General features: G+C 37.1%; 1 protein-coding gene across 1 annotated transcript; it reads right to left on the reverse strand.

Annotated features, from left to right (window-relative positions):
- Positions 1–6,256: 6,256 nt before the first annotated feature.
- Positions 6,257–15,271, reverse strand: LOC115928766 (protein SDA1 homolog). Its single transcript, XM_030996645.1, has 3 exons — positions 14,729–15,271; positions 8,840–8,955; positions 6,257–6,864 (listed from the first exon to the last, which is right to left on the reverse strand). Exons 1-3 carry the CDS (start codon positions 14,881–14,883, stop codon positions 6,257–6,259), a joined length of 879 nt encoding a protein of 292 aa, XP_030852505.1. The 5' UTR covers positions 14,884–15,271.
- Positions 15,272–19,606: the final 4,335 nt, after the last annotated feature.

Below are 19,606 nucleotides of genomic sequence, written 5' to 3' on the forward strand. Positions count from 1 at the left end.
CACCGTTCTCCAGCAATTTAAGGTACAAGACCAGCTAGAACATCATTCACAGGTGCTCTAGTAAGACAGGTTATACCCTACCTAGTAGTTACAGCTAGCCCAAGTATCATCCATCCTGATCTTCCATAACTCTCAAGGCATCTATTACTGTTCATCACCCTGCACGTCGCTGGCTGTACTGTCCACGGAATTACAGTAACAATTGTGAGACATGAAGTACTCAAAATCGGCCAGACTAAAAAATAACTTAAGTAAATTCCGGTGAGCCTTTCGATTATTTTGTGAACAATCAGTACCTGACGAAACTAACCTCTTCACCAAAATAGCAAGTGACTGGGTGCGCTGTTCACCTATAGTTTAGGGGGCGGGGCCCGGTAGGCTCATTCTTCACAGGACACCGCCTCCCATCAAATGATTAACTACACTATATTCTAATCAGCCTTACAGCAATAAAAACATAATTAAGTTTCTGACAGAAAAAAACTCTACATAAATAAAAATTGAAAAAGCAACTACAGTTTAGGGGGCGGGGCCCGGTAGGCTTATTGTTCGCAGGTCACCGCCTCCCAACTAAGAGTTTACTACTCTAAACTTTCATTTGCCCTACAGAAAAAGAAGAAAAATTAATTTCTTACAGAAAAGGGCTCTGCATACACGAGAGAGGGAAAAAAAAAAGAAGCTACTGTCTGGGCGTGCTATTCACCTACAGTTTAAGGGGCGGGGCCCGGAAGGCTCATTATTCACAGGTCACCGTCTCCCAACTAAGAGTTAACTACTCTAAAATTTAATTAGCCCTACAGAAAAAGAAGACAATTTAAGTTTCTTACAGAACAAGGCTCTTCATACATGAGAGAGGAAAATAAATTAAGCTACTGCCTGGGCGTGCTATTTACCTACAGTTTAAGGGGCGGGGCCCGGTAGGCTCATTATTCACAGGTCACCGTCTCTCAGCCAGTAATTATCTACCCTATATTCTAGTTAGCCATACGAGAACAAAAATAATTAAGTTTCTGATAGAACAAAACTCCACATGAATAAATGAAACAAAGCAACTGATTGGGCGAGCCGTTGAGCTGTCACGAGCATGAAGAGAATGGCATGATGACACATAGCAAGCACCTTAAACTACGAACTAGCCCTACAGAGAGAAAAAAGAAGGAAAACATGAAGGAAAAGAAAGAAGGAACAAAATGCCTTATCTTGCTGCACCGTTCTCCAGCAATTTAAGGTACAAGACCAGCTAGAACATCACTCACAGGTGCTCTAGTAAGACAGGTTATACCCTACCTAGTAGTTACAGCTAGCCCATGTATCATCCAACCTGATCTCCCATAACTCTCGAAGGATCTACAACTGTCCATCAGCCTGCACGTCGATGGCTGTACTGTCTACGGCATTTCAGTAACAATTGTGAGACAAGAAGTACTCAAAATTGGCAAGACTTAAAAATAAGTTAAGTAAATTCTGGTGAGCCTTTCGATTATTTTGTGAACAATCAGTACCTGACGAAACTAACCTCTTCACCAAACTAGCAAGTGACTTGGTGTGCTGTTCACCTATAGTTTAGGGGGCGGGGCCCGGTAGGCTCATTCTTCCCAGGACACCGCCTCCCATCAAAATGATAAACTACCCAATATTCTAGTTAGCCATACAGCAATAAAAACATAATTAAGTTTCTGACAGAAAAAAACTCTACATAAATAAAAGTAAAAAAAAGCAACTACAGTATAAAGGGCGGGGCTCGGTAGGCTTATTGTTCGCAGGTCACCGTCTCCCAACTAAGAGTTAACTACGCTAAACTTTTAATAGCCCTACAGAAAAAGAAACAAATTAAGTTTCTTACAGAAAAAGGCTCTGCATATAAGAGAGAGGAAAAGAAAAAAGGCTACTGTCTGGGCGTGCTATTCACCTACAGTTTAAGGGGCGGGGCCCGGTAGGCTCATTATTCACAGGTCACTGTCTGCCAGCCAGTAATTAACTACACTTCATTCTAGTTGGCTTAACAAGAACAAAAATAATTAAGTTTCTGACAGAACAAAGCTCTACATTTATATATATATTAAAGCAACTGTCTGGGCGTGCCGTTCAGGCTACAGTTGAAGGGGCGGGGCCCGGTAGGCTTATTATTCACAGGTCACCGTCTCCCAGGTAAGAGTTATCTACACTAACGTCTAATTCGCCTCACAGAAAAAGAAGACAAATTAAGTTTCTTACAGAAAAAGGCTCTGCATATAAGAGAGAGGAAAAGAAAAAAGGCTACTGTCTGGGCGTGCTATTCACCTACAGTTTAAGGGGCGGGGCCCGGTAGGCTCATTATTCACATGATACCGTATCCCAGCCAGTAATACTATCCTATATTTCAGTTAGCCTTACAACATCAAAAAATGATTAAGTTTCTGACAGAACAAAGGTCTACATAAATAAATGTATAAAAAAAGCAACTGACTGGGTCTGCCTTTCACCTACAGTTAATTGGACGGGCCCGGTAGGCTCGTTATTCACTAAATAACGTCTCCCTGGCAGTAATTAACTACCCTAATTAGCCTTACAGAAAAAAGAAGGAAACACAATAGGAAGTTTCTTACAGAACTAAGCTTTGCATACATAAGAGAAGAAAAAGAGAGATACTGACTGGGCGTGCCGTTCACCTACAGTCTAAAGGGCGTGGCCCGGTAGGCTCAGTTTTCATAGGACACCGTCTCCCAGTCCCCAGCCAGTAGCTAACTACATTAAGTTCTAATGAGCCTTACAGAAAAAAAGAATAAAAGGGAATCGAGTACATGACTGAACCACGCTCAACGTATAAAAATAAAAATGGCAAATGATAGGGCGTACCGTTAACAGTAGGCTAATTAGTATTCACATCACACCAGATCCTTACCATCAATTATAAACAAAGGAAGGACCAAGCTTCAACTATGTATTACAAAAAAATGTAGTTACCACGCGTTACTGTCAGGGAAACCATAGAAAACATTAAAAAAAAATAGCAACTGGCTAGGCTTGCTGCACACCTACAATTTATTTAAGGGGTATGGCCCGGTAGGTTCGTAATTTACAGCCCACCATCTCACAGACAAGCATTACCTACCTTAATTTCTTTTGCAAAGCCTTACATATTGTAAAAAATACAAAAAACGCAAAAGTCAATAAAAGAGTCCCTGATCGGGCGTTCCATAGACCTACCGTTCAAGACCCAATAACAAACACCAGAGAAAAAGGACATCCAAACATCATGTGAAATACTAACTTATCTATCAATATAACAATATAAACTGTGTCCACAAATATTCAATAATTATATGAAATTTTCGGGGTTATGTATTCCAGGGAAACCTATAATGGTAGCCCTATAAATAATAACGGATGACAGACCACTTGATTGGGCCGGGGTGCCGGTAGGCGAACATCTCCCAGACAGAAATTAACTACATAAACGATCGAGCACCTTGACTACTTACAGAAAAAACAGAAAACCTGAAATTACGAAGAATATCAATATGTCAAAGATCATGGATCTTAAAATCAAAAGTAAATATACGAAAGACAATTCCTATATAATAACCGAAGCCTCATTATTCGTAAGTCACTATCTCCAGCAAGGCATATACCAATAGGCCTCTGAAAGGGATAGTCTACTCTTGATACAAAGCTAAACTCAGTCAGCCGGTCAGGCGTTACTCATGTACCTTTTCCTCGAAGAAATATCTTTACATTAACTTGTATGTGTGTCAAACGTGCAATGCAGTTGGACAAGAGGCATATAAAGCTAGTAACCTAATAAACCCCTAATATCGGCTTCATGACTGGAATCCTAAAATCCCAAAGGAATGGAATATATACGGAAAAGGACAGTAACAGGAATTTTAAAAATTAAGGAGAGTACTTATTCAAAATTCTTATCTACCTACATATAGAATACCCCCTTCCTCTCATTTTTCCTTCGTTTTTATCTTGTTTATTTTGAACAGCCAACGAAGGTTTGCATGATGCAAACACTGCCAAAGAAATGCAAATCGGTTCGAAATATCCCCCCCCTAAAATGGGGTATTCTGTATTTGGCCCATCCCTAAAACACCCTTAAAATGAGAAGCAAATGCTACACATGACTTTCTTACCACCATGATCCAATGAAATCTGCTTCTCATCCATCCAGTGTCGAAACCTGATGTTTGGGTCATCACAGATAAGTGACAAGCATGATCCAGGAGAACAGTTGATGGCTCCAAACACAGATTCCCTTCTGCACCATCTTCACATGAAATGGCCGGAGACGCCCCTGGAGGTTGGGAGCAAGAAAAGAAAGAAGTTAAACCCGCTGACCAATGGATGAAGGTGAGTGGAAAAGGTGAAGTCAGTGTGAGATTACGTGATCTTAACATCCAGGGTGAGACGCCTGGTGTCCCGTTATCACAGGGGAACCTCCACGATGCGGGAGTCCATTAGGAGGCGGAAGAGGAGTGTTGCATTATTTCGCACAATTCGCACAAAGTTTTGGAAATTTTGAAAATTTGCTGGATAGTGATTCTTTACAATTTTGATATTTTGGATGCTCCTGTGGATGTATTATAAGCACTAAAAAATTAGCCTCAAGAAAACTTCTGCATTCGAGAAAAATTGAATATCAAAACTTACCGGTGCTCCCGGAAAATTCTGATAAATTTTAAATTTTGGAAAAAAATTAAATTGCGCTTACGGCCATACAATGGTAGCTGCGACCATGAAAATGTGATTTTTATTATGGTCTTCAAGGATTTGTGGGAAGGGGCAAGGCAAAACTATTTTTGTTGATTAAAAACTGACGTACATTTTGCACTGGGGGCAGGCTGTAGATTTCCTTTTTAAAATGAACTGCCCGAAAGGGCCAATGCTATCTGTAATTTCTTTTCTTATGCTATTTTTTCTTTCTTTTTCTATTTAGAATATTTTGTCGTAAGATGTCTTCTCCTCGAGTCCTCGAAATCTACATTATTTTGCTAATTTCTAAATAATAAAAAGGTTAGGGCTTTCAGGTTATTCTGTTAAAATACGTTTCAGCATTTTGTGGAAAAGTTTTTCTGAGGGTTTGGGGCAAAATAGCTAAGAGCATCTGATGGAGAAAATTTCCTCCATGTTGGAGGAAAATGAAAGTATAATATATTTTCTTTTTTAAATTTTAAAATCGTTTAATGCTTTTGGGTATCTGGATGTCCCAAATACTTCTTCAGGCGCTGCCACGGTATATTATTGTTTTAGCCATAAATTTTGTAATAAACTGGAGAGAGAGCGACTTGTTGTAGTATTTTAGGGGAAGATCTGTAAACATCGGGTTTTCACACTTTGTGCTCCTGAATATCTAGATATAGTAGTTACCCCCATTTTAAAAGTAAACCACAGTGTTCTAAATTAGTTGGACGTAGAAACAATATTATGCCTGAGCATGTGTTCTATAAAACTATTATTAAATTGAGTAAACCATAATTATTTAGCACTCTAGCAGAACAAGACAATGTCAACCTACACCTGGATGAAGAATGGCAATATGCAGATTAAATAATTTGCCAAACGGTATTCATGCCAGACTGGGTAATTCATTGATTGAACCACTACACCATGACTTGACATGACTATACCAGAGATTTGAACATCTTGCCAAAGGACTGTAGAGCCAGGCTAGGATTCAAATTTCTCAACCTCTCCATTGAAGTTGAGCGACTGAACCACTACACCACGGCGTCGCGATCAGTCAAACACTGTGGTTTACCTTTAAAGCTCAACTGAGTGGGATAAAACTTTGTCATTAGTGTGTCTATTGTCTCTCATGAATAAATCATAGGAACAAAAGTAATAATAGTAATAATGAAGCATGATTGCAATGCCAGCAATAATACTGTGGATAACATGAATACAAAATAACAAAAGTAAAGAAAAAATAAACAAAACATATTGCTCACATGGGTAAAATAAATGTATAACTACCCCTGTTCCCCCACCGCCACCCCTCCCTCTACCCCATACTCTACCCCTGTTGCCCCACCGTCACCCCTCCCTCTACCCTTACTCTACCTCTGTTCCCCCACCCCCACCCCTCCCTCTACACCATACTCTACCCCTGTTCCCCCACCACCACCTCCCTCTACACCATACTCTACCCCTGTTCCCCCACCACCACCTCCCTCTACACCATACTCTACCCCTGTTCCCCCACCGCCACTCCTCCCTCTACCCTTACTCTACCTCTGTTCCCCCACCCCCACCCCTCCCTCTACCCTATACTCTACCCCTGTTCCCCCACCGCCATACCTCCCTCTACCCTTACTCTACCCTCTCCTCCTCCTCCTCCTCCTCCTCCTCCTCCTCCCTCCTCGTCAGCTGTCCAATGAAGTCTCCAGTCATCGTCTTGCTGTCCCCATTCTCCTTCCTCATCCCTCTGCATAACCTCGATCATCTGAAACTCCTCCACATTCACCTCCTCCTCCTCCTCATCCTCAGTCGCATCGCTAGCCGTCCAATGAAGTCTCCAGTCATCGTCTTGCTGTCCCCATTCTCCTTCCTCATCCCTCTGCATAACCTCGATCATCTGAAACTCCTCCACATTCACCTCCTCCTCCTCCTCATCCTCAGTCGCATCGCTAGCCGTCCAATGAAGTCTCCAGTCATCGTTGGGGTGCCCCCACTCTCCTTCTTGCTCTCCATCCATCCGCTGAACCTCGATCTCCTCGAACTCGATCTCCTCGAACTCGATCTCCTCGAACTCCTCAGCCCCCAGCACCTCCTCTGCCTCAGCCTCAAGCACCTCTTCAACGGCCTCGGCATCCAGCGCCGCCAGCGCCTCAAGCGCCGCCAACTCAGCTTCTTCCTCTTGTAAGTACAGGGTCATGTTATCTGGAAAAAAAGTCCAGTCCGAATAAATGAAAGCACAGGATTTATGTAAATTCAGTCAAACAAGGCCCGGATCCCTTACAACTTTTTAGATATATTTTCCCGCATACGTAATCTAAAAACGATCCGGACATTGAAGACCGCGATGGAAAAGAGTGCGAAGAAACGAAATGAATTGGGATTATTAATCATTATCAGTTATTTTTTGTTCAATATTAAATCACGCGGGGCGTCGAAATTTCGTTTAAGGAATTAAATATGGTAGTTGAATTCATGTTAATGATATGCCTTACCAATAGCAACTTATTTCTGCAAAGTCATGCGTTATGGTGTCATCATTATGAAAGCCAAGAATGAACTTTTATTTGATGTATTCTTTTAATCATTAATGATCATAACTCATTCTCTGTCTTTTCAAAATCATTATGAACCAAATGTAGCAGCTCTCGACTTGTTTTTGATAATTAATGTTTTTTCTGCCTGAGCTCCTACTGTCTTAATACAGCCATGCATGATTTAGTAATCATTATTTTGATGCCGTACGCTAGAAGAGAAAAATTATCTTTTCAATAATGTATGCATTAAATGAAAACATTATTTGCGTTTATTTGTTGATAAAATTGGGTTACCCTTTTAACCCTTACTGCACTGGGCTTTTTTAAACATCTGACTGGGGAGGGGGGGGGGGGGGGCTGGGGCTCCCTCCCTTTCTATGATCTCGGCCGTCGAATGTCCGATGAACACGAAAATTTGCATGTTTGAAGATATTCACGTAAGAAACAAGATGGTATAATTCGTTTTTCCTAACTATATGCAAGTTGTTGTCATTAAACCCTAATTGATTATGCAAATGCTAATGTCATACATTTTACAGAAAAAAATGTACATATTTGTCTCAAGACTTTCGAAGAATCTTGAAAATGCATTGAATAAACGTTTCCTTCATTTCAAATTCATGACATTTCATCATTTTTATATTTGGAAATGCAAAGGTTAATTTGCATAAATTATGAATACGCATATTTCATCATTTTATTTTCTTATGTATTTTAATGTTTTATATTTCTTATTATATCTATTGTTTTATTTCTAATGTATTTGCTCGGGAACATATCAAAGCAAGTTGATATCAATTTATATCTCACACTTGTTTGAAGAAATCTAAACCTGTGTTCACATTTTTGCTTGTACATGAATATGCAATTATAGCACTCTTTGATGACATGCGCATACTAATAATGTGACACCTTACAAGTATATCTGATTTCGACGAAAATGGTATCAACATAATGAGTAGGACCTCGGTGCGTAGTTGCGTAGAAACGACAATTTAAAATTCCAGGGGGGGGGGGGGGGGCTCCTAGGCCCCAGTACAGTAAGGGTTAATACAGGGACAGCATAGATATACACTTATGATACGCACATAAACAGAACCCTGTTCCTATTTTGACGTTGACAAATCATGGAATGAAATTTTCTCCAGCTATCTGATGTAAAAGATACATGGAGATATTTCCCATAATATTGAATTTAATGTCGCCAATAGCCTAACACTAATTTCATTTTAATTTTGATAAAAAAAATGAACATGGTATGGAGTAAGCAGCAGGCCAAGATGGATCAAACACTATATTTCAGCGGCTTTCAAGGTGTGTTAACTTTGCATAATAGACCATGCGAAGCCGTAATGAAAAAAGGCTCCAAATTTTGATATTTTTTATTTTGAAATAATAGTCATACTATTGAATGGCTCATTTCGGCCAATACATGAAATATCGAACTCAATATGCAGAAATATTTCGTTCAATATTTCCTTGTATTGACCCTAAAGCCATCCAATAGTATATTCTTCTTGTATCCATGATTGCAAGATATTTTTAATGTGAGGAAACCCAAAGAAGAAAAAAATGTGTCATGCGGATAAAGTCTTTCAATTCCACAAGTGGAGAAAGATATAATAAACAAATTATAAACTTACGATGCTGAGTACACTTAGGAGCGACGCCTGGAAATCGGGAATCTCGGCTGCATAAACGGCCTTGACGCGTTACTGACGAACACTTAGTAGGTCGGTTTAGGTATAGATTGACTAACCTGTATGACAAAAACAATATCTAAATATCAGCTTGTCATTTATGGAATAACTATCTATTATCAATATAGTGATTTTTGAGGTGCAAGCGACCCCAACATAATTATACAGGCATATAAACATGTTCGTGGGGAGGGGGTCGTAATAAGTTCTATATCGCAACAGGTCCATGATCGCATTTACGCATTACTCCATTCTTTTTGACACAGACTACAATTTTGTGAGTATTTGAAAGCCCTTATCACAATATCTGCTTCATCTGTGTAAAATTCTAAAAAGTGATTAGGATTTTTTAACGGGCGAGGGGTCAATTTGTCCAATTCCATGACAACAATTATTTTAATCATAAAAACAAAAACAAAAAAACAATTGACTGACTTTTAACTTAAATGAATTCATCAGCTGCAATTCTTCTCACATTCTGAGTTTGTCAATAAATTAAATCTTCGATGTAATTATATCGGTTATACCTTTAAAATGGAAGCATATTTGCTAAGACCCATCTAAGACAAATACGAAGAAGGAATTATTGTAACATGAGCAAAGTTACTTAAGTATAGGTGAACTAATTCATACATTGTGTGTTGACAAACTCTTTAAAGTTCCAATTTCCCAAAAGAAATGGAAAAGTATTCTTTCAAATTAAGTTGTTAATTGGAATCAAATTTACATTATTCCTTTTAATGTTATTTTTCGACAAAGTTAAGGTATTTTCAGTTCCAAATAACTCACAACTTGTAATTTACTTTATAATTTCTTTCTAATAGCTTTCCCTTTGTCGTCTTACTTTCATCATCATTCCTCTCCTCCATGTCTTCACAGTTCTAACTGTTCCATTCTTCTCATTCCACTCCCTCCCTCTCTATCTCTCTCTCCCTCTCTCCCATCTTCCGCAGGTCTTCCTGTTTTTCTTTCTTACTTAACCCTCTCTCTTTAAATCGTTCTCTCCCTGACCTTTTCCCTCCCTTTCAGTAATTGTTTAATCATGTTTTTATGGTAAATCCTTATATATTTTGTAGCTTTATAGACATTCAATGTGCATTACGGTTCGAAATTCAACAAATCTTCTAATAATCAGTATTTACTTGTTATAACTCAGTTAATCAGCCTAAATTTCTATTTAAAATATGAATATTCATCACTTAACAATGATTTCAAAAATAATAATAATGCCGAATCTATTTTATTTGTATCATCAATTTGTTTGCAAGTAGGGAATATGTAATATTATAGGGAGTTACGATCTATCCGACTGTGTATTTTTTGTACTTGTCTATATATCTAAGTTTTGTTGAAATGCTTTTTAATACTTGTAAAACTTGCAATGTAATTTAGCTTTCGGGCTACTATTTTGCAGTTGTCTAATAAAACCATTCTACTACTACTACTACTACTACTACTACTACTACTACTACTACTACTACTACCATTTTCTTGTTGTCAATAAGTATTCAAAGGCTGTTGGTATATCCCATTCTGATGTACGTACGTTTTGTTCAGAAGATTCTTAGATGATGTTGAAAAATATACCCTGAAAATAATATTAAGTTAACAAGTATTAATTTCATCTTTGTCATCCCAGGTTGAAATTATTTCTCATTCAATTTCATTATTTGATGCACAACATCATATATTTTCATGTTTTAAATGTTTGAAGGGATCTTGATCACTTCCATGTTTTCAAAAGAAATTGAAATATCATTATGAAGTTGAACAACCAATCTTTGTATGCGCAATAAGAGAGGTATATTTTATTTCTCGATAGATGGAGGTATGTCCAACTTAAATAAATACTAGAATAATACCAACTAAATACTAGAATCTTGTTTTTCATTGTACCTTCCTTTGTCAAATGTATTTATACATCATTTTGTACATTTGCTTATACTGTTTTATGCTTTGAAAAAATTGAATAACGACATTAGTCGAAGAAAAAAAAAGTGAGAGATTTGAGACAGAAACATCATTGTATTGCTCTTAAAGATAATGTGTCCCTCTTGCGGCCTAAACCAAATTAATGCAGAATATTGCAGGGACTATGAATATGTCACGTGTGTCTTATCTGTGAAATGTATAGTTTGCAGTCTCCTATAGTATTCAAATTATGCAAGGAAACCCGTTTTAATTCATAGACTTTACTTTCAGACACTATTGAGTGACAGACTGACTTTTGTTTTCTTTGGTAATAACATTCATAAAATGAGATGTAAAGGGTACATGAGCATTTTGTTTTACACATCAATAACCCGATTCTTTTAATGGCCAAAATTAAGCAAACTGAATCTTTGCGCAGCACAAAACGTACGATCAAACGGTACTAAAAACCAGACCATTTTCTACGCATAATTTTCAAAACGTGTTGCGAAAATTCCTAACGGTCGATATAATTCCAAATATCAAAAAGGCAATTGCCAGTTCTAATCTTTTCAGGGGAGTTTTCAGTACCTCTTGTTTATGATGGGATTCACACAAAATTATATTTTCAGCCTGCAAAAGGAAAACACACCACCTGAGTGTGTACTATCATTTTGTTGGTATTTATGAAGAGCAAAGGAAACATGCACAGAGTTGGTATTCAGGGAAATTTCAGATATGAAAGGTGTTAGTATTGGGGGTGTAAATATTAATAATTTTCGTTATGCTGATGACACTATACTTTGCGCAGAGAATGAAGCAGATTTAAAACATGTATTGGATATTGTAAAAGTCAAAAGTAGGATTAGTTAACCCTAAAAAAGCCGGGCTATTTGAGGTCTTAGTACGGCCGGGGGGGGGGGGGCATTATGGCCCCCTTAAGATCTCGGCCGTGAAACGGGCCGATCTCCGCGAAAATTTGCATGCATGTCAAGTGAAGTGTATAGTTTAATATGATAATTTAAATTTTCTGAAAAATTCACTCATTTGCATATTTATGGTAATTTATGCAAATAAGGTAATAAAATTACAATTTTACCCATAAATCATACATTATTCATATTTAAGCATTCTTTTTCACTTCATATATTCATTAGACCATTTGGAATAACAAAACGATACTAAAAAAATTATGAAGAGCCAGCTTTTTCCTTATGTTATCTCTTGTTTTCATATTTCTTATGTATTTAATTGTTTTTATCAACTTATGTATTTTATTGTTTTTGTGGTTTTATTTCATTTCTTACTACATTTCAACTATTTTGACTCCCAAAACAACCACCTAAACTTTAAACAAGACCCAATAACCAATGTTTGATCTGTTTTTTTAGGAAAAATGACATTTCCTTATGTTTTGTACAGAAATCACAAAAAAATGAGCGATTTTCGGGCTGACATGCAAAGACAAAATGTCACATGACCTTGTAACTGTAGGCCCGGTTTTCAAAAGAAATCTTTTAAAAGATGCGCAAGACTCGAAAGAAAAAAGTCAGCGAGCGGCGGGGCGCCATCCATATGCGTTCCAGAACAATCAGGAAAATCATGGAGGGGGGGGGGGGGCATAATGGCCCCCGGCCTTATTCGGGTTAAGGAGACACAAATAAAATACTTTTGAAAATATGTCTTGTTTATATCTAAGGCTTTACCCACTTAACTTAACCGATCATACGCTTTTATTTCCACATTGTAAAATCCCCAAAGGAGTAGGTAATCTGCCATGGTAGGCAAGCCATAGTTAGAAGTGTATTCTCTAGTTTTCAGACCTACATTAATTTTGAGGTAAATTCTATCTTCGAATGTGTAAACTGAATAGTTTAAACATATTTGTTAACGTTTGGAATGTTGAAGTTTTGTAATTTTGATGTGCTGACGCCTAAAACATTGTACACGAATTTCATTACATCGTATTTTTCTAAGAATAATATATTGGTGTATTTTTATAAACTATCAAATGAAAGTATCCGGGTGATACCCATCTCAAGAACAAAACTGATTCACCGGTCATGTAATAAAATTATTTCCTGGAATCATTTTTAATCTTTAAAAAAAAAATCCTAATTCATTTAAATATTGGTATTGCGACTAAGGCTATGGCTAGGCTCTTTTTACTCGCCGATAGTATTAATTTCACGAGATACTAGCTAGTAAGCTCTTCATGAAACAGTTAAGGAAGATCAGAGACATCTCCGAAGTTGGCGGATAAAGTTATGACTGTCTTGTCGTTGGTTTCTAGGAACGGGCCCCTGGTCTATTGTCATGAATGATCTAGAAGAAGTACCGGTAAACAGCGATGGTAGACGAAGGCGTACAATACTTTGCCTCCTTCCTTCCCCCTGTTAGCCGGTCATATCAATTTCCATGTAGGTCTACGGAGGAGGATTAAGGTCTTGATCTTCCCTCGCAATTCGTCGTTTTTCGGGTTGTAATAATCAATGAATTGAATTTCAGATCATTTTTGAAACCCCCTCCCTGATGTAGTGTTGTTTAATTTGGGCTTGGAAAATAATAAAATATTCAGATTTTCTGGATCGGGCCAGTAGGGATGAGAAATACCGTGTGAGTAAAAAAAAAAGTTAACACCTAGAAAATTGCTAATTATTTTACAAATCATCTATGAACAGTAAATTATTAAACATCTTATGAAAGAGTGTTTTATCCCGAATCATTTAGGATCATTTTTGTGTGGTATGTGTTCACGCTTGGGGGCATTGTTTGCGAGAGTGCAAAAATCGAGTTGCGCCGAAGTGATGCCTACAGTATGTGATATGCTGGGATTAAAGTGAGAGAATGAATTCAATGTATGCTTTTTTGCAGAAAAAAAAGTCACAAACACACACATGCACATACACACACTCGATAACAAATGTTCGTTAATATTTGAAATTCCATTTTTGATATGTGTGGCATGATTAATTTTGTTAGGGATTTTATTTGGATCTGCAATGACCGAATTAGTACCCAAATCCCAATTGTTTTATTCCAACATCACAAAAGAAACTTTGACGCAAGTCGATTTCTGCACTCTCGCAAACAATGCCCCCTGTTTATCCAAGCGTGTATGGACACATACCACACAAAAATGATAATAAATGATTCGGGATAAAACACTTTCATAAGATGTTTAATAATTTACTGTTCAAAGATGATTTATAAAATAATTAGCAATTTTCCAGGTGTAAACTTTTTTTACTCACACTGTAGATGCTACCCTTGTTGATGGACTTTGGGAGGATACTAGTACAGCAGGTCGTTAGTACAATATTCCTAGCCTTTCAGTGCCACCCCTCCCATCTAATAAACAAGACTGATTCACCGGTCATGAAACGAAATACGCACAATTATATTTCACAAATAATTGTATAATTTAATCTACACAAATTAAGTATATTGCATATCTTATTCCCTGATACTATTTTTAATCACATTTTCATTCCTAATTCATTTAAATAATTGCAGTTTTCCTAAAATTACTTTTTGTTTAATCCGGTAGAACTGCGACTAAGGCTATGTCTTGGCTCCTCTTCTTGCCGATAGTATCGATTTCACGAGATGTCTAGCTAGTAAGCTTTTCATGAAACGGTTTAGAAAGATCAGCGACATCTCCGTAGTTGCCTGATAAAGTTATGGCTGTCTTGTCGTTGGTTTCGAGACACGGGCCCCCTGTGGGTTTTTTTTTCATCTGCGAGCATCACTTTCCTATCGTGGAAAAATGTGCTCATCTGAATAGGTCGAATAGGGAATAGCTTCATAGTAGTTTCTCCCTCCACCCCCCCCTCTAAACAAAAGAAGAAAAACAAAATGAAAAAAAAACAAAAAAACTTGAAGGAATTAAACAATAATGATAAGCGGGAAGAAACTTACTCTTCATATGTTAGTTCCGCCTTGTGTTGCCAACATGTTTTAGTAGCGTGTCGTGTTTTGCGCTTACATCTCTCGCGTCCTACGGTCTTTGTGAGGCAAACACATCTGTGTCGGATAGCCCCGTACATGCTCGGATGCTCGAAGTCAATATTCATCTACGTAATGAAAGCAGAGCAAAGAAAACACATACAATTAAATGACTGAGATATTTAATCAAATTTGAATGGAAAATTGAATTGAAAAACTAATTTCCATCATCACAGTCAAAGACCAAAAAGATGGATAAAATGGATGACAAAGATAAAATGATTGTTTTACAGAGTGAACGGTATTACAAAAATACATATAAAGTGACATTATTACAAGTACATATCATGTAACCATATTACAAATAGAAAATGAAATGCTATGCTGATAAGGCTTGATCATTCAATGCACACCATGCGCATTGGAGATAAAGATATTGGTTAGGCCTACAAATAAAGAAAACTGGATTGATTTTGATCGAATATCAAATTGTATTTCCCAAGAACGGGTCGTAAAACCTATCGGGGTTCTGGTGTCTGGACCGAATCCCACTTCCCTTTTAAAAATCCATTTGACTTTCCTTAATTATCAAACTAACACATCTGCCTCCGCCCTAGCCATTTCAAGGTGTTTTCTTTTTGGATAGGTTTTGTTCACCTTAATATCTCCAATTCTCATTCAAAATAAATTTTCTTTCATTATAGTTTTAAGATGTCCCTCTATGAAATTTGGTACAATTTGAATATGACTGTGCTATACAGTGCGTGAAAAAGCATTCCCAATCCTTGATATAATCCCATTATAATCTGTGTTACCTTGAGTTATATATGTCATTTTAAAGAGTAATTAAGATTATGTATAATGACACGGATGACTGAGCAACAGCTATTTTCAAGAAGCATTGTCAAAATCCTTTTCTACCAAGTTTAGAATGGAGAAATATATATTTTTCAAAAGCCCTTACGCATTGTTATTTCAGTCCAAAAACAATTGCTGATTTTACATTCATATTGTACATTTGAATGGAAAAGGTGAATCTGTCAACTCAGACAAAAAAAAAAAAAAAAAAAAAAAAATCTTTATTATGCTGACACAATATTGGCTTTTCTCATATTACCTTCTAAGGTAAGCCATGTAATTTCATCCAAAATTGAGAAAGTTTACTTGGGATACTATCCCTTTTCCAAGAAATTTTACTGTCAGCATCTTTGTTAGTTATGATAATGTGTTCTTTCGCGCATTTAATAAATCTTTGAGGTTAGTAAACCTCTAAGCTTTCACGTGCTGCTCGAAACAAATAACTTATAAACCTTATACACATCAGAAATGTGAAATGTAGCTATGGATAAATGAGCGGAAAGAAGTTAAATATGAAGAGACAAGAATATAGGCTGAAATAATTCAAGATTGTCACGGTGATTGAAATTAGGTCATTTGAAAGCTTAGATAAAATGGATCACTTTAAATGATGAAGCGCTACAGTTTGAAGGAGAATTTCATTATTAAAATGATTTATAAGACCAAAGTAAAATATGCACGACGCGTTACTTTGGCATATCCCACATTTAGTGCACGATCTCAAACGTTAGACAAGGAGATTTGACAGCACTTTTTAAAAGACACTGATGATCGATCAACCGTAGCAGGAAAAAAATCCCAATAGTGCAGGGGCAGAAAACAAGTTACTCATACCGTGAAATACATTCACGATCACATTGATTGTGAATTTGTAATCCCAAGCTACCAAAATTGGGTATACGTTCTTGTTTACACACTCATTACCTTTAAACGTAAACTATTCTGGGACCGGGCTTCCCCACAGAATTATAATTCTGTGGGCTTCCCCGGTGATGAACGGAAAATACCTCCAAGTATTGTAATGCCATGATATTTGCTTAGTTTGTTTCGACATGTTCCTTATTGGCATATGATTATATATATAATCAAATCGTGTTTCTGAGGATTTCTAGATTAACATAAACATGATATATATAAAAATTTAACCACACATTCTGCTGTATAATGTCGCTACATTATCATGTACTTACGGTGAATCGAAAGGTGGATATCTGCAGGATACCTAAGGATAAAATACAACAAAAAGAGAAAAAAAGGTCATTAAAGCGAATAAGATATGTTAGTACATAGAAGTTAAAGGAAACCTCATCCCAAAATATAAGTGTATAGCTTTTCTGAAAAAATGAGATGTATTCATGCCCTATAGTGTATAATACTCCTTACGAAAATATATAGAAGATATATAAATGAATAATTATGTTATTGACATGATGCCTTTTAGCATGACATGGGCGCAGCCCATTTTCTTGAAAATGTCACTAACCAGTTAAAGCTACATTTAAAGATACTATGTCCCTTTTGCAGCGAACAAAAAATCTGTAGAAGTTTGCAGGAATTACGAATATGTCATGTATGTCCTATCTGTGAAATTTAAACGTTAGCAGACTATGCAAGGAAACCTGTTTACTTGCTTAGACTTCACTGTCAGACACTAATGAGTGAGTGACTGGCTTTTCTTCTTCTTTGGTAATAACATGCATTAAAATGAGCTATATAAATACATGAGCATTTGTCTTCATCAATAACCCACTTCTTGTAATGGCCAAAATTAAACTGATTGAATCTTTGCGCAGCATCAAACGTACGATCATTCGGTACAATGGTCTGAAAATCAGACTATTACTTACTGGCTCTAAAGCTCTTAAGTCGATTAAAAAACTAATAGTCGTTATTTTCCCACTTAAAGACATTTTCAAGCCCCCTTGTTTTTAGGGAAGTTCTTAATTAGTATTATCTTCAAATGCTGTTGGAATTTAACCATTTCATTTTGTTGGCCTGCAAATGGGACAAAGTACCTTTAAGTGAGTTGGAATGACTTTTTCAATTAATAACAAATACCTTATTTTTCAACGAGAAAAATCAAAGATGAAAAGATAAATTCATATTTGGTGAAATATATGTATGTAACCAGTGGCGTACCAGGATTTTTTTCAAGGGGGGGGGGGGGGAAGTTAACAGTTTTAAATCGGGCCGAAAATTTCGCAACGACTCAGCCAGCCGCTGAATAAGCGGGGGGGGGGGGGGGGGAGAGTAAGAGCACATTTTTATATATATATATTTAAAAAAAAAATATTTCTTAATTTATTTTTTGTTTATTATTAAAACAAAATGAGGGAGGAGGTTTCCTAAAAAAAAAAAAAAATCACCCACATAACAAAAATTGAGGAGTAGGCGTATGCGCCTGTATATAACAAGGGATTTATTATTGTAACTTATTCATTGAAAAATACTAAAATGTAGTACAGTCAAACCTGTCTATAGCGACCTCCGGACCGCATGACCGTTACCAAAATCGCGGAAAAAGGGGTCAATTTCAAGCAATGTCCGCGGACAAAATATTCCTCGAAATATAGAAAATAGGGGTGCACAGGTGTCCTCGAAATTGATAAATAGGGGTCAGGAAAAAGGGAAAAGAGAAAACCGGGAAGAAAAATTCTCGGAGCCGAGCCTTGTCCTTGAAATATGGTAAAAAAGGGGTAAATTTGCGAAAGTGTCCTTACAATCTTATAAATAGGGATATTCTAAAGTACGATTTTGTCCTTGTTTTGACGTAAAAAAGGGGGTTAAATATCACAAAATGTCCTTAAAAATTGACCGCAATAGGGGGGTATTTGCATTTGTGGTAACGGTCATATGCGTCACCCTCTGCGGAGGAGTGACCCCACCGGGACGAAACCTCCCTAATGTTGGCCGAACTGGCAACAACTAATGTTTGCAGTTTGGATTCTGTCTATTGAAATACTAGTATTCTTATCAGGTGAATGAAATAGTTTGTATCGAGGCACTTCACAAAGACGTATGCATTAAATTTGGTTACATTAGAAAATTGCCTATTATTGGCATTGCATTGCAATACCTCCATAATATACGTACGCGTTCACCGAAAAGTAAAACCGCGTATTCTATCGAGCCGGTCTATTCCCCCCCCCCCCGGTCCCGAACATACAACAATCTTCTGTGTGCCCATGCCGTGGGCCATTATGCATGGGCGTACAGAGGATTTTGTTATGTTGGGGACCGGGGTAAAATTCAATGAATTCTTGAACATTTATTGCATTTTGTTTTTTTTTTTTTTTATTTGTGGGAACTGCCCCCTATCCTAGCCCCGCTGCGTACAATCATGTTTCAGTGACAAAACAATGGCCTCGTAACTGTGAGGCCCCAGGATCAAAACCATGTCGATGTGCCATATTAGTGCCCTTTTGTGGTGCATTAATCCTCATTACTGTCATTTGTGACTTAAGGGCGTAGGTCCCCTAGTTGATAATCATAGTAGCATACACATGCTTCAGCAGTCACGCAAAACAAACACTGACAAATTATTTATTCAATAAAATCTGAGAATGTATACTATCTAGATCTATTAGGAATAAATAATTGTCAAAATAATTCCATAAATTGTGGTAACAAAAAATATTCCAACTATATGAACGACAGTGTAGTAAGAAAATTGTATGACCAGGGAGCTGTCATACAAGGAGTGGAAACTCTTGTAATTTACTTAATCGCATGCGTGAGTTCTAAAGCGTAACAATGGGATGCGTAACATTCCACTTGGCTCTGGGGTTCCATGCTCCGAGCCGCTCTTTCACTGCGGGGAATTTCGGAGGCCAGGCACCAGCTTCACATTTATAAAATTGACTGCAAAATTTCAGTGTAAATTATACATTTTATATGGTGATTGTATTGTGAATAATGCATCAATTTTTTTTTCAAGTTTAGTACTCCGCCCTTCCTATAATTTGTGTACCAAAGTTGGTAAAAGAAAAATCA

The sequence above is a fragment of the Strongylocentrotus purpuratus genome, unplaced genomic scaffold (genome assembly GCF_000002235.5).
Source record: "Strongylocentrotus purpuratus isolate Spur 01 unplaced genomic scaffold, Spur_5.0 spur5_scaffold_3, whole genome shotgun sequence".
Taxonomy (NCBI): domain Eukaryota; kingdom Metazoa; phylum Echinodermata; class Echinoidea; order Camarodonta; family Strongylocentrotidae; genus Strongylocentrotus; species Strongylocentrotus purpuratus.

Excerpts from the sequence above, each read along its gene's own strand:
- LOC115928766 (XM_030996645.1), bottom strand. The coding sequence starts at position 14,883 with ATGAATATTGACTTCGAGCATCCGAGCATGTACGGGGCTATCCGACAC. Across the intron at positions 8,956-14,728 it reads GCGGAACTAACATATGAAGA|GTTAGTCAATCTATACCTAA; the intron begins GTAAGTTTCTTC and ends TTTGTCATACAG. Across the intron at positions 6,865-8,839 it reads TCCTAAGTGTACTCAGCATC|ATAACATGACCCTGTACTTA; the intron begins GTAAGTTTATAA and ends CTTTTTTTCCAG.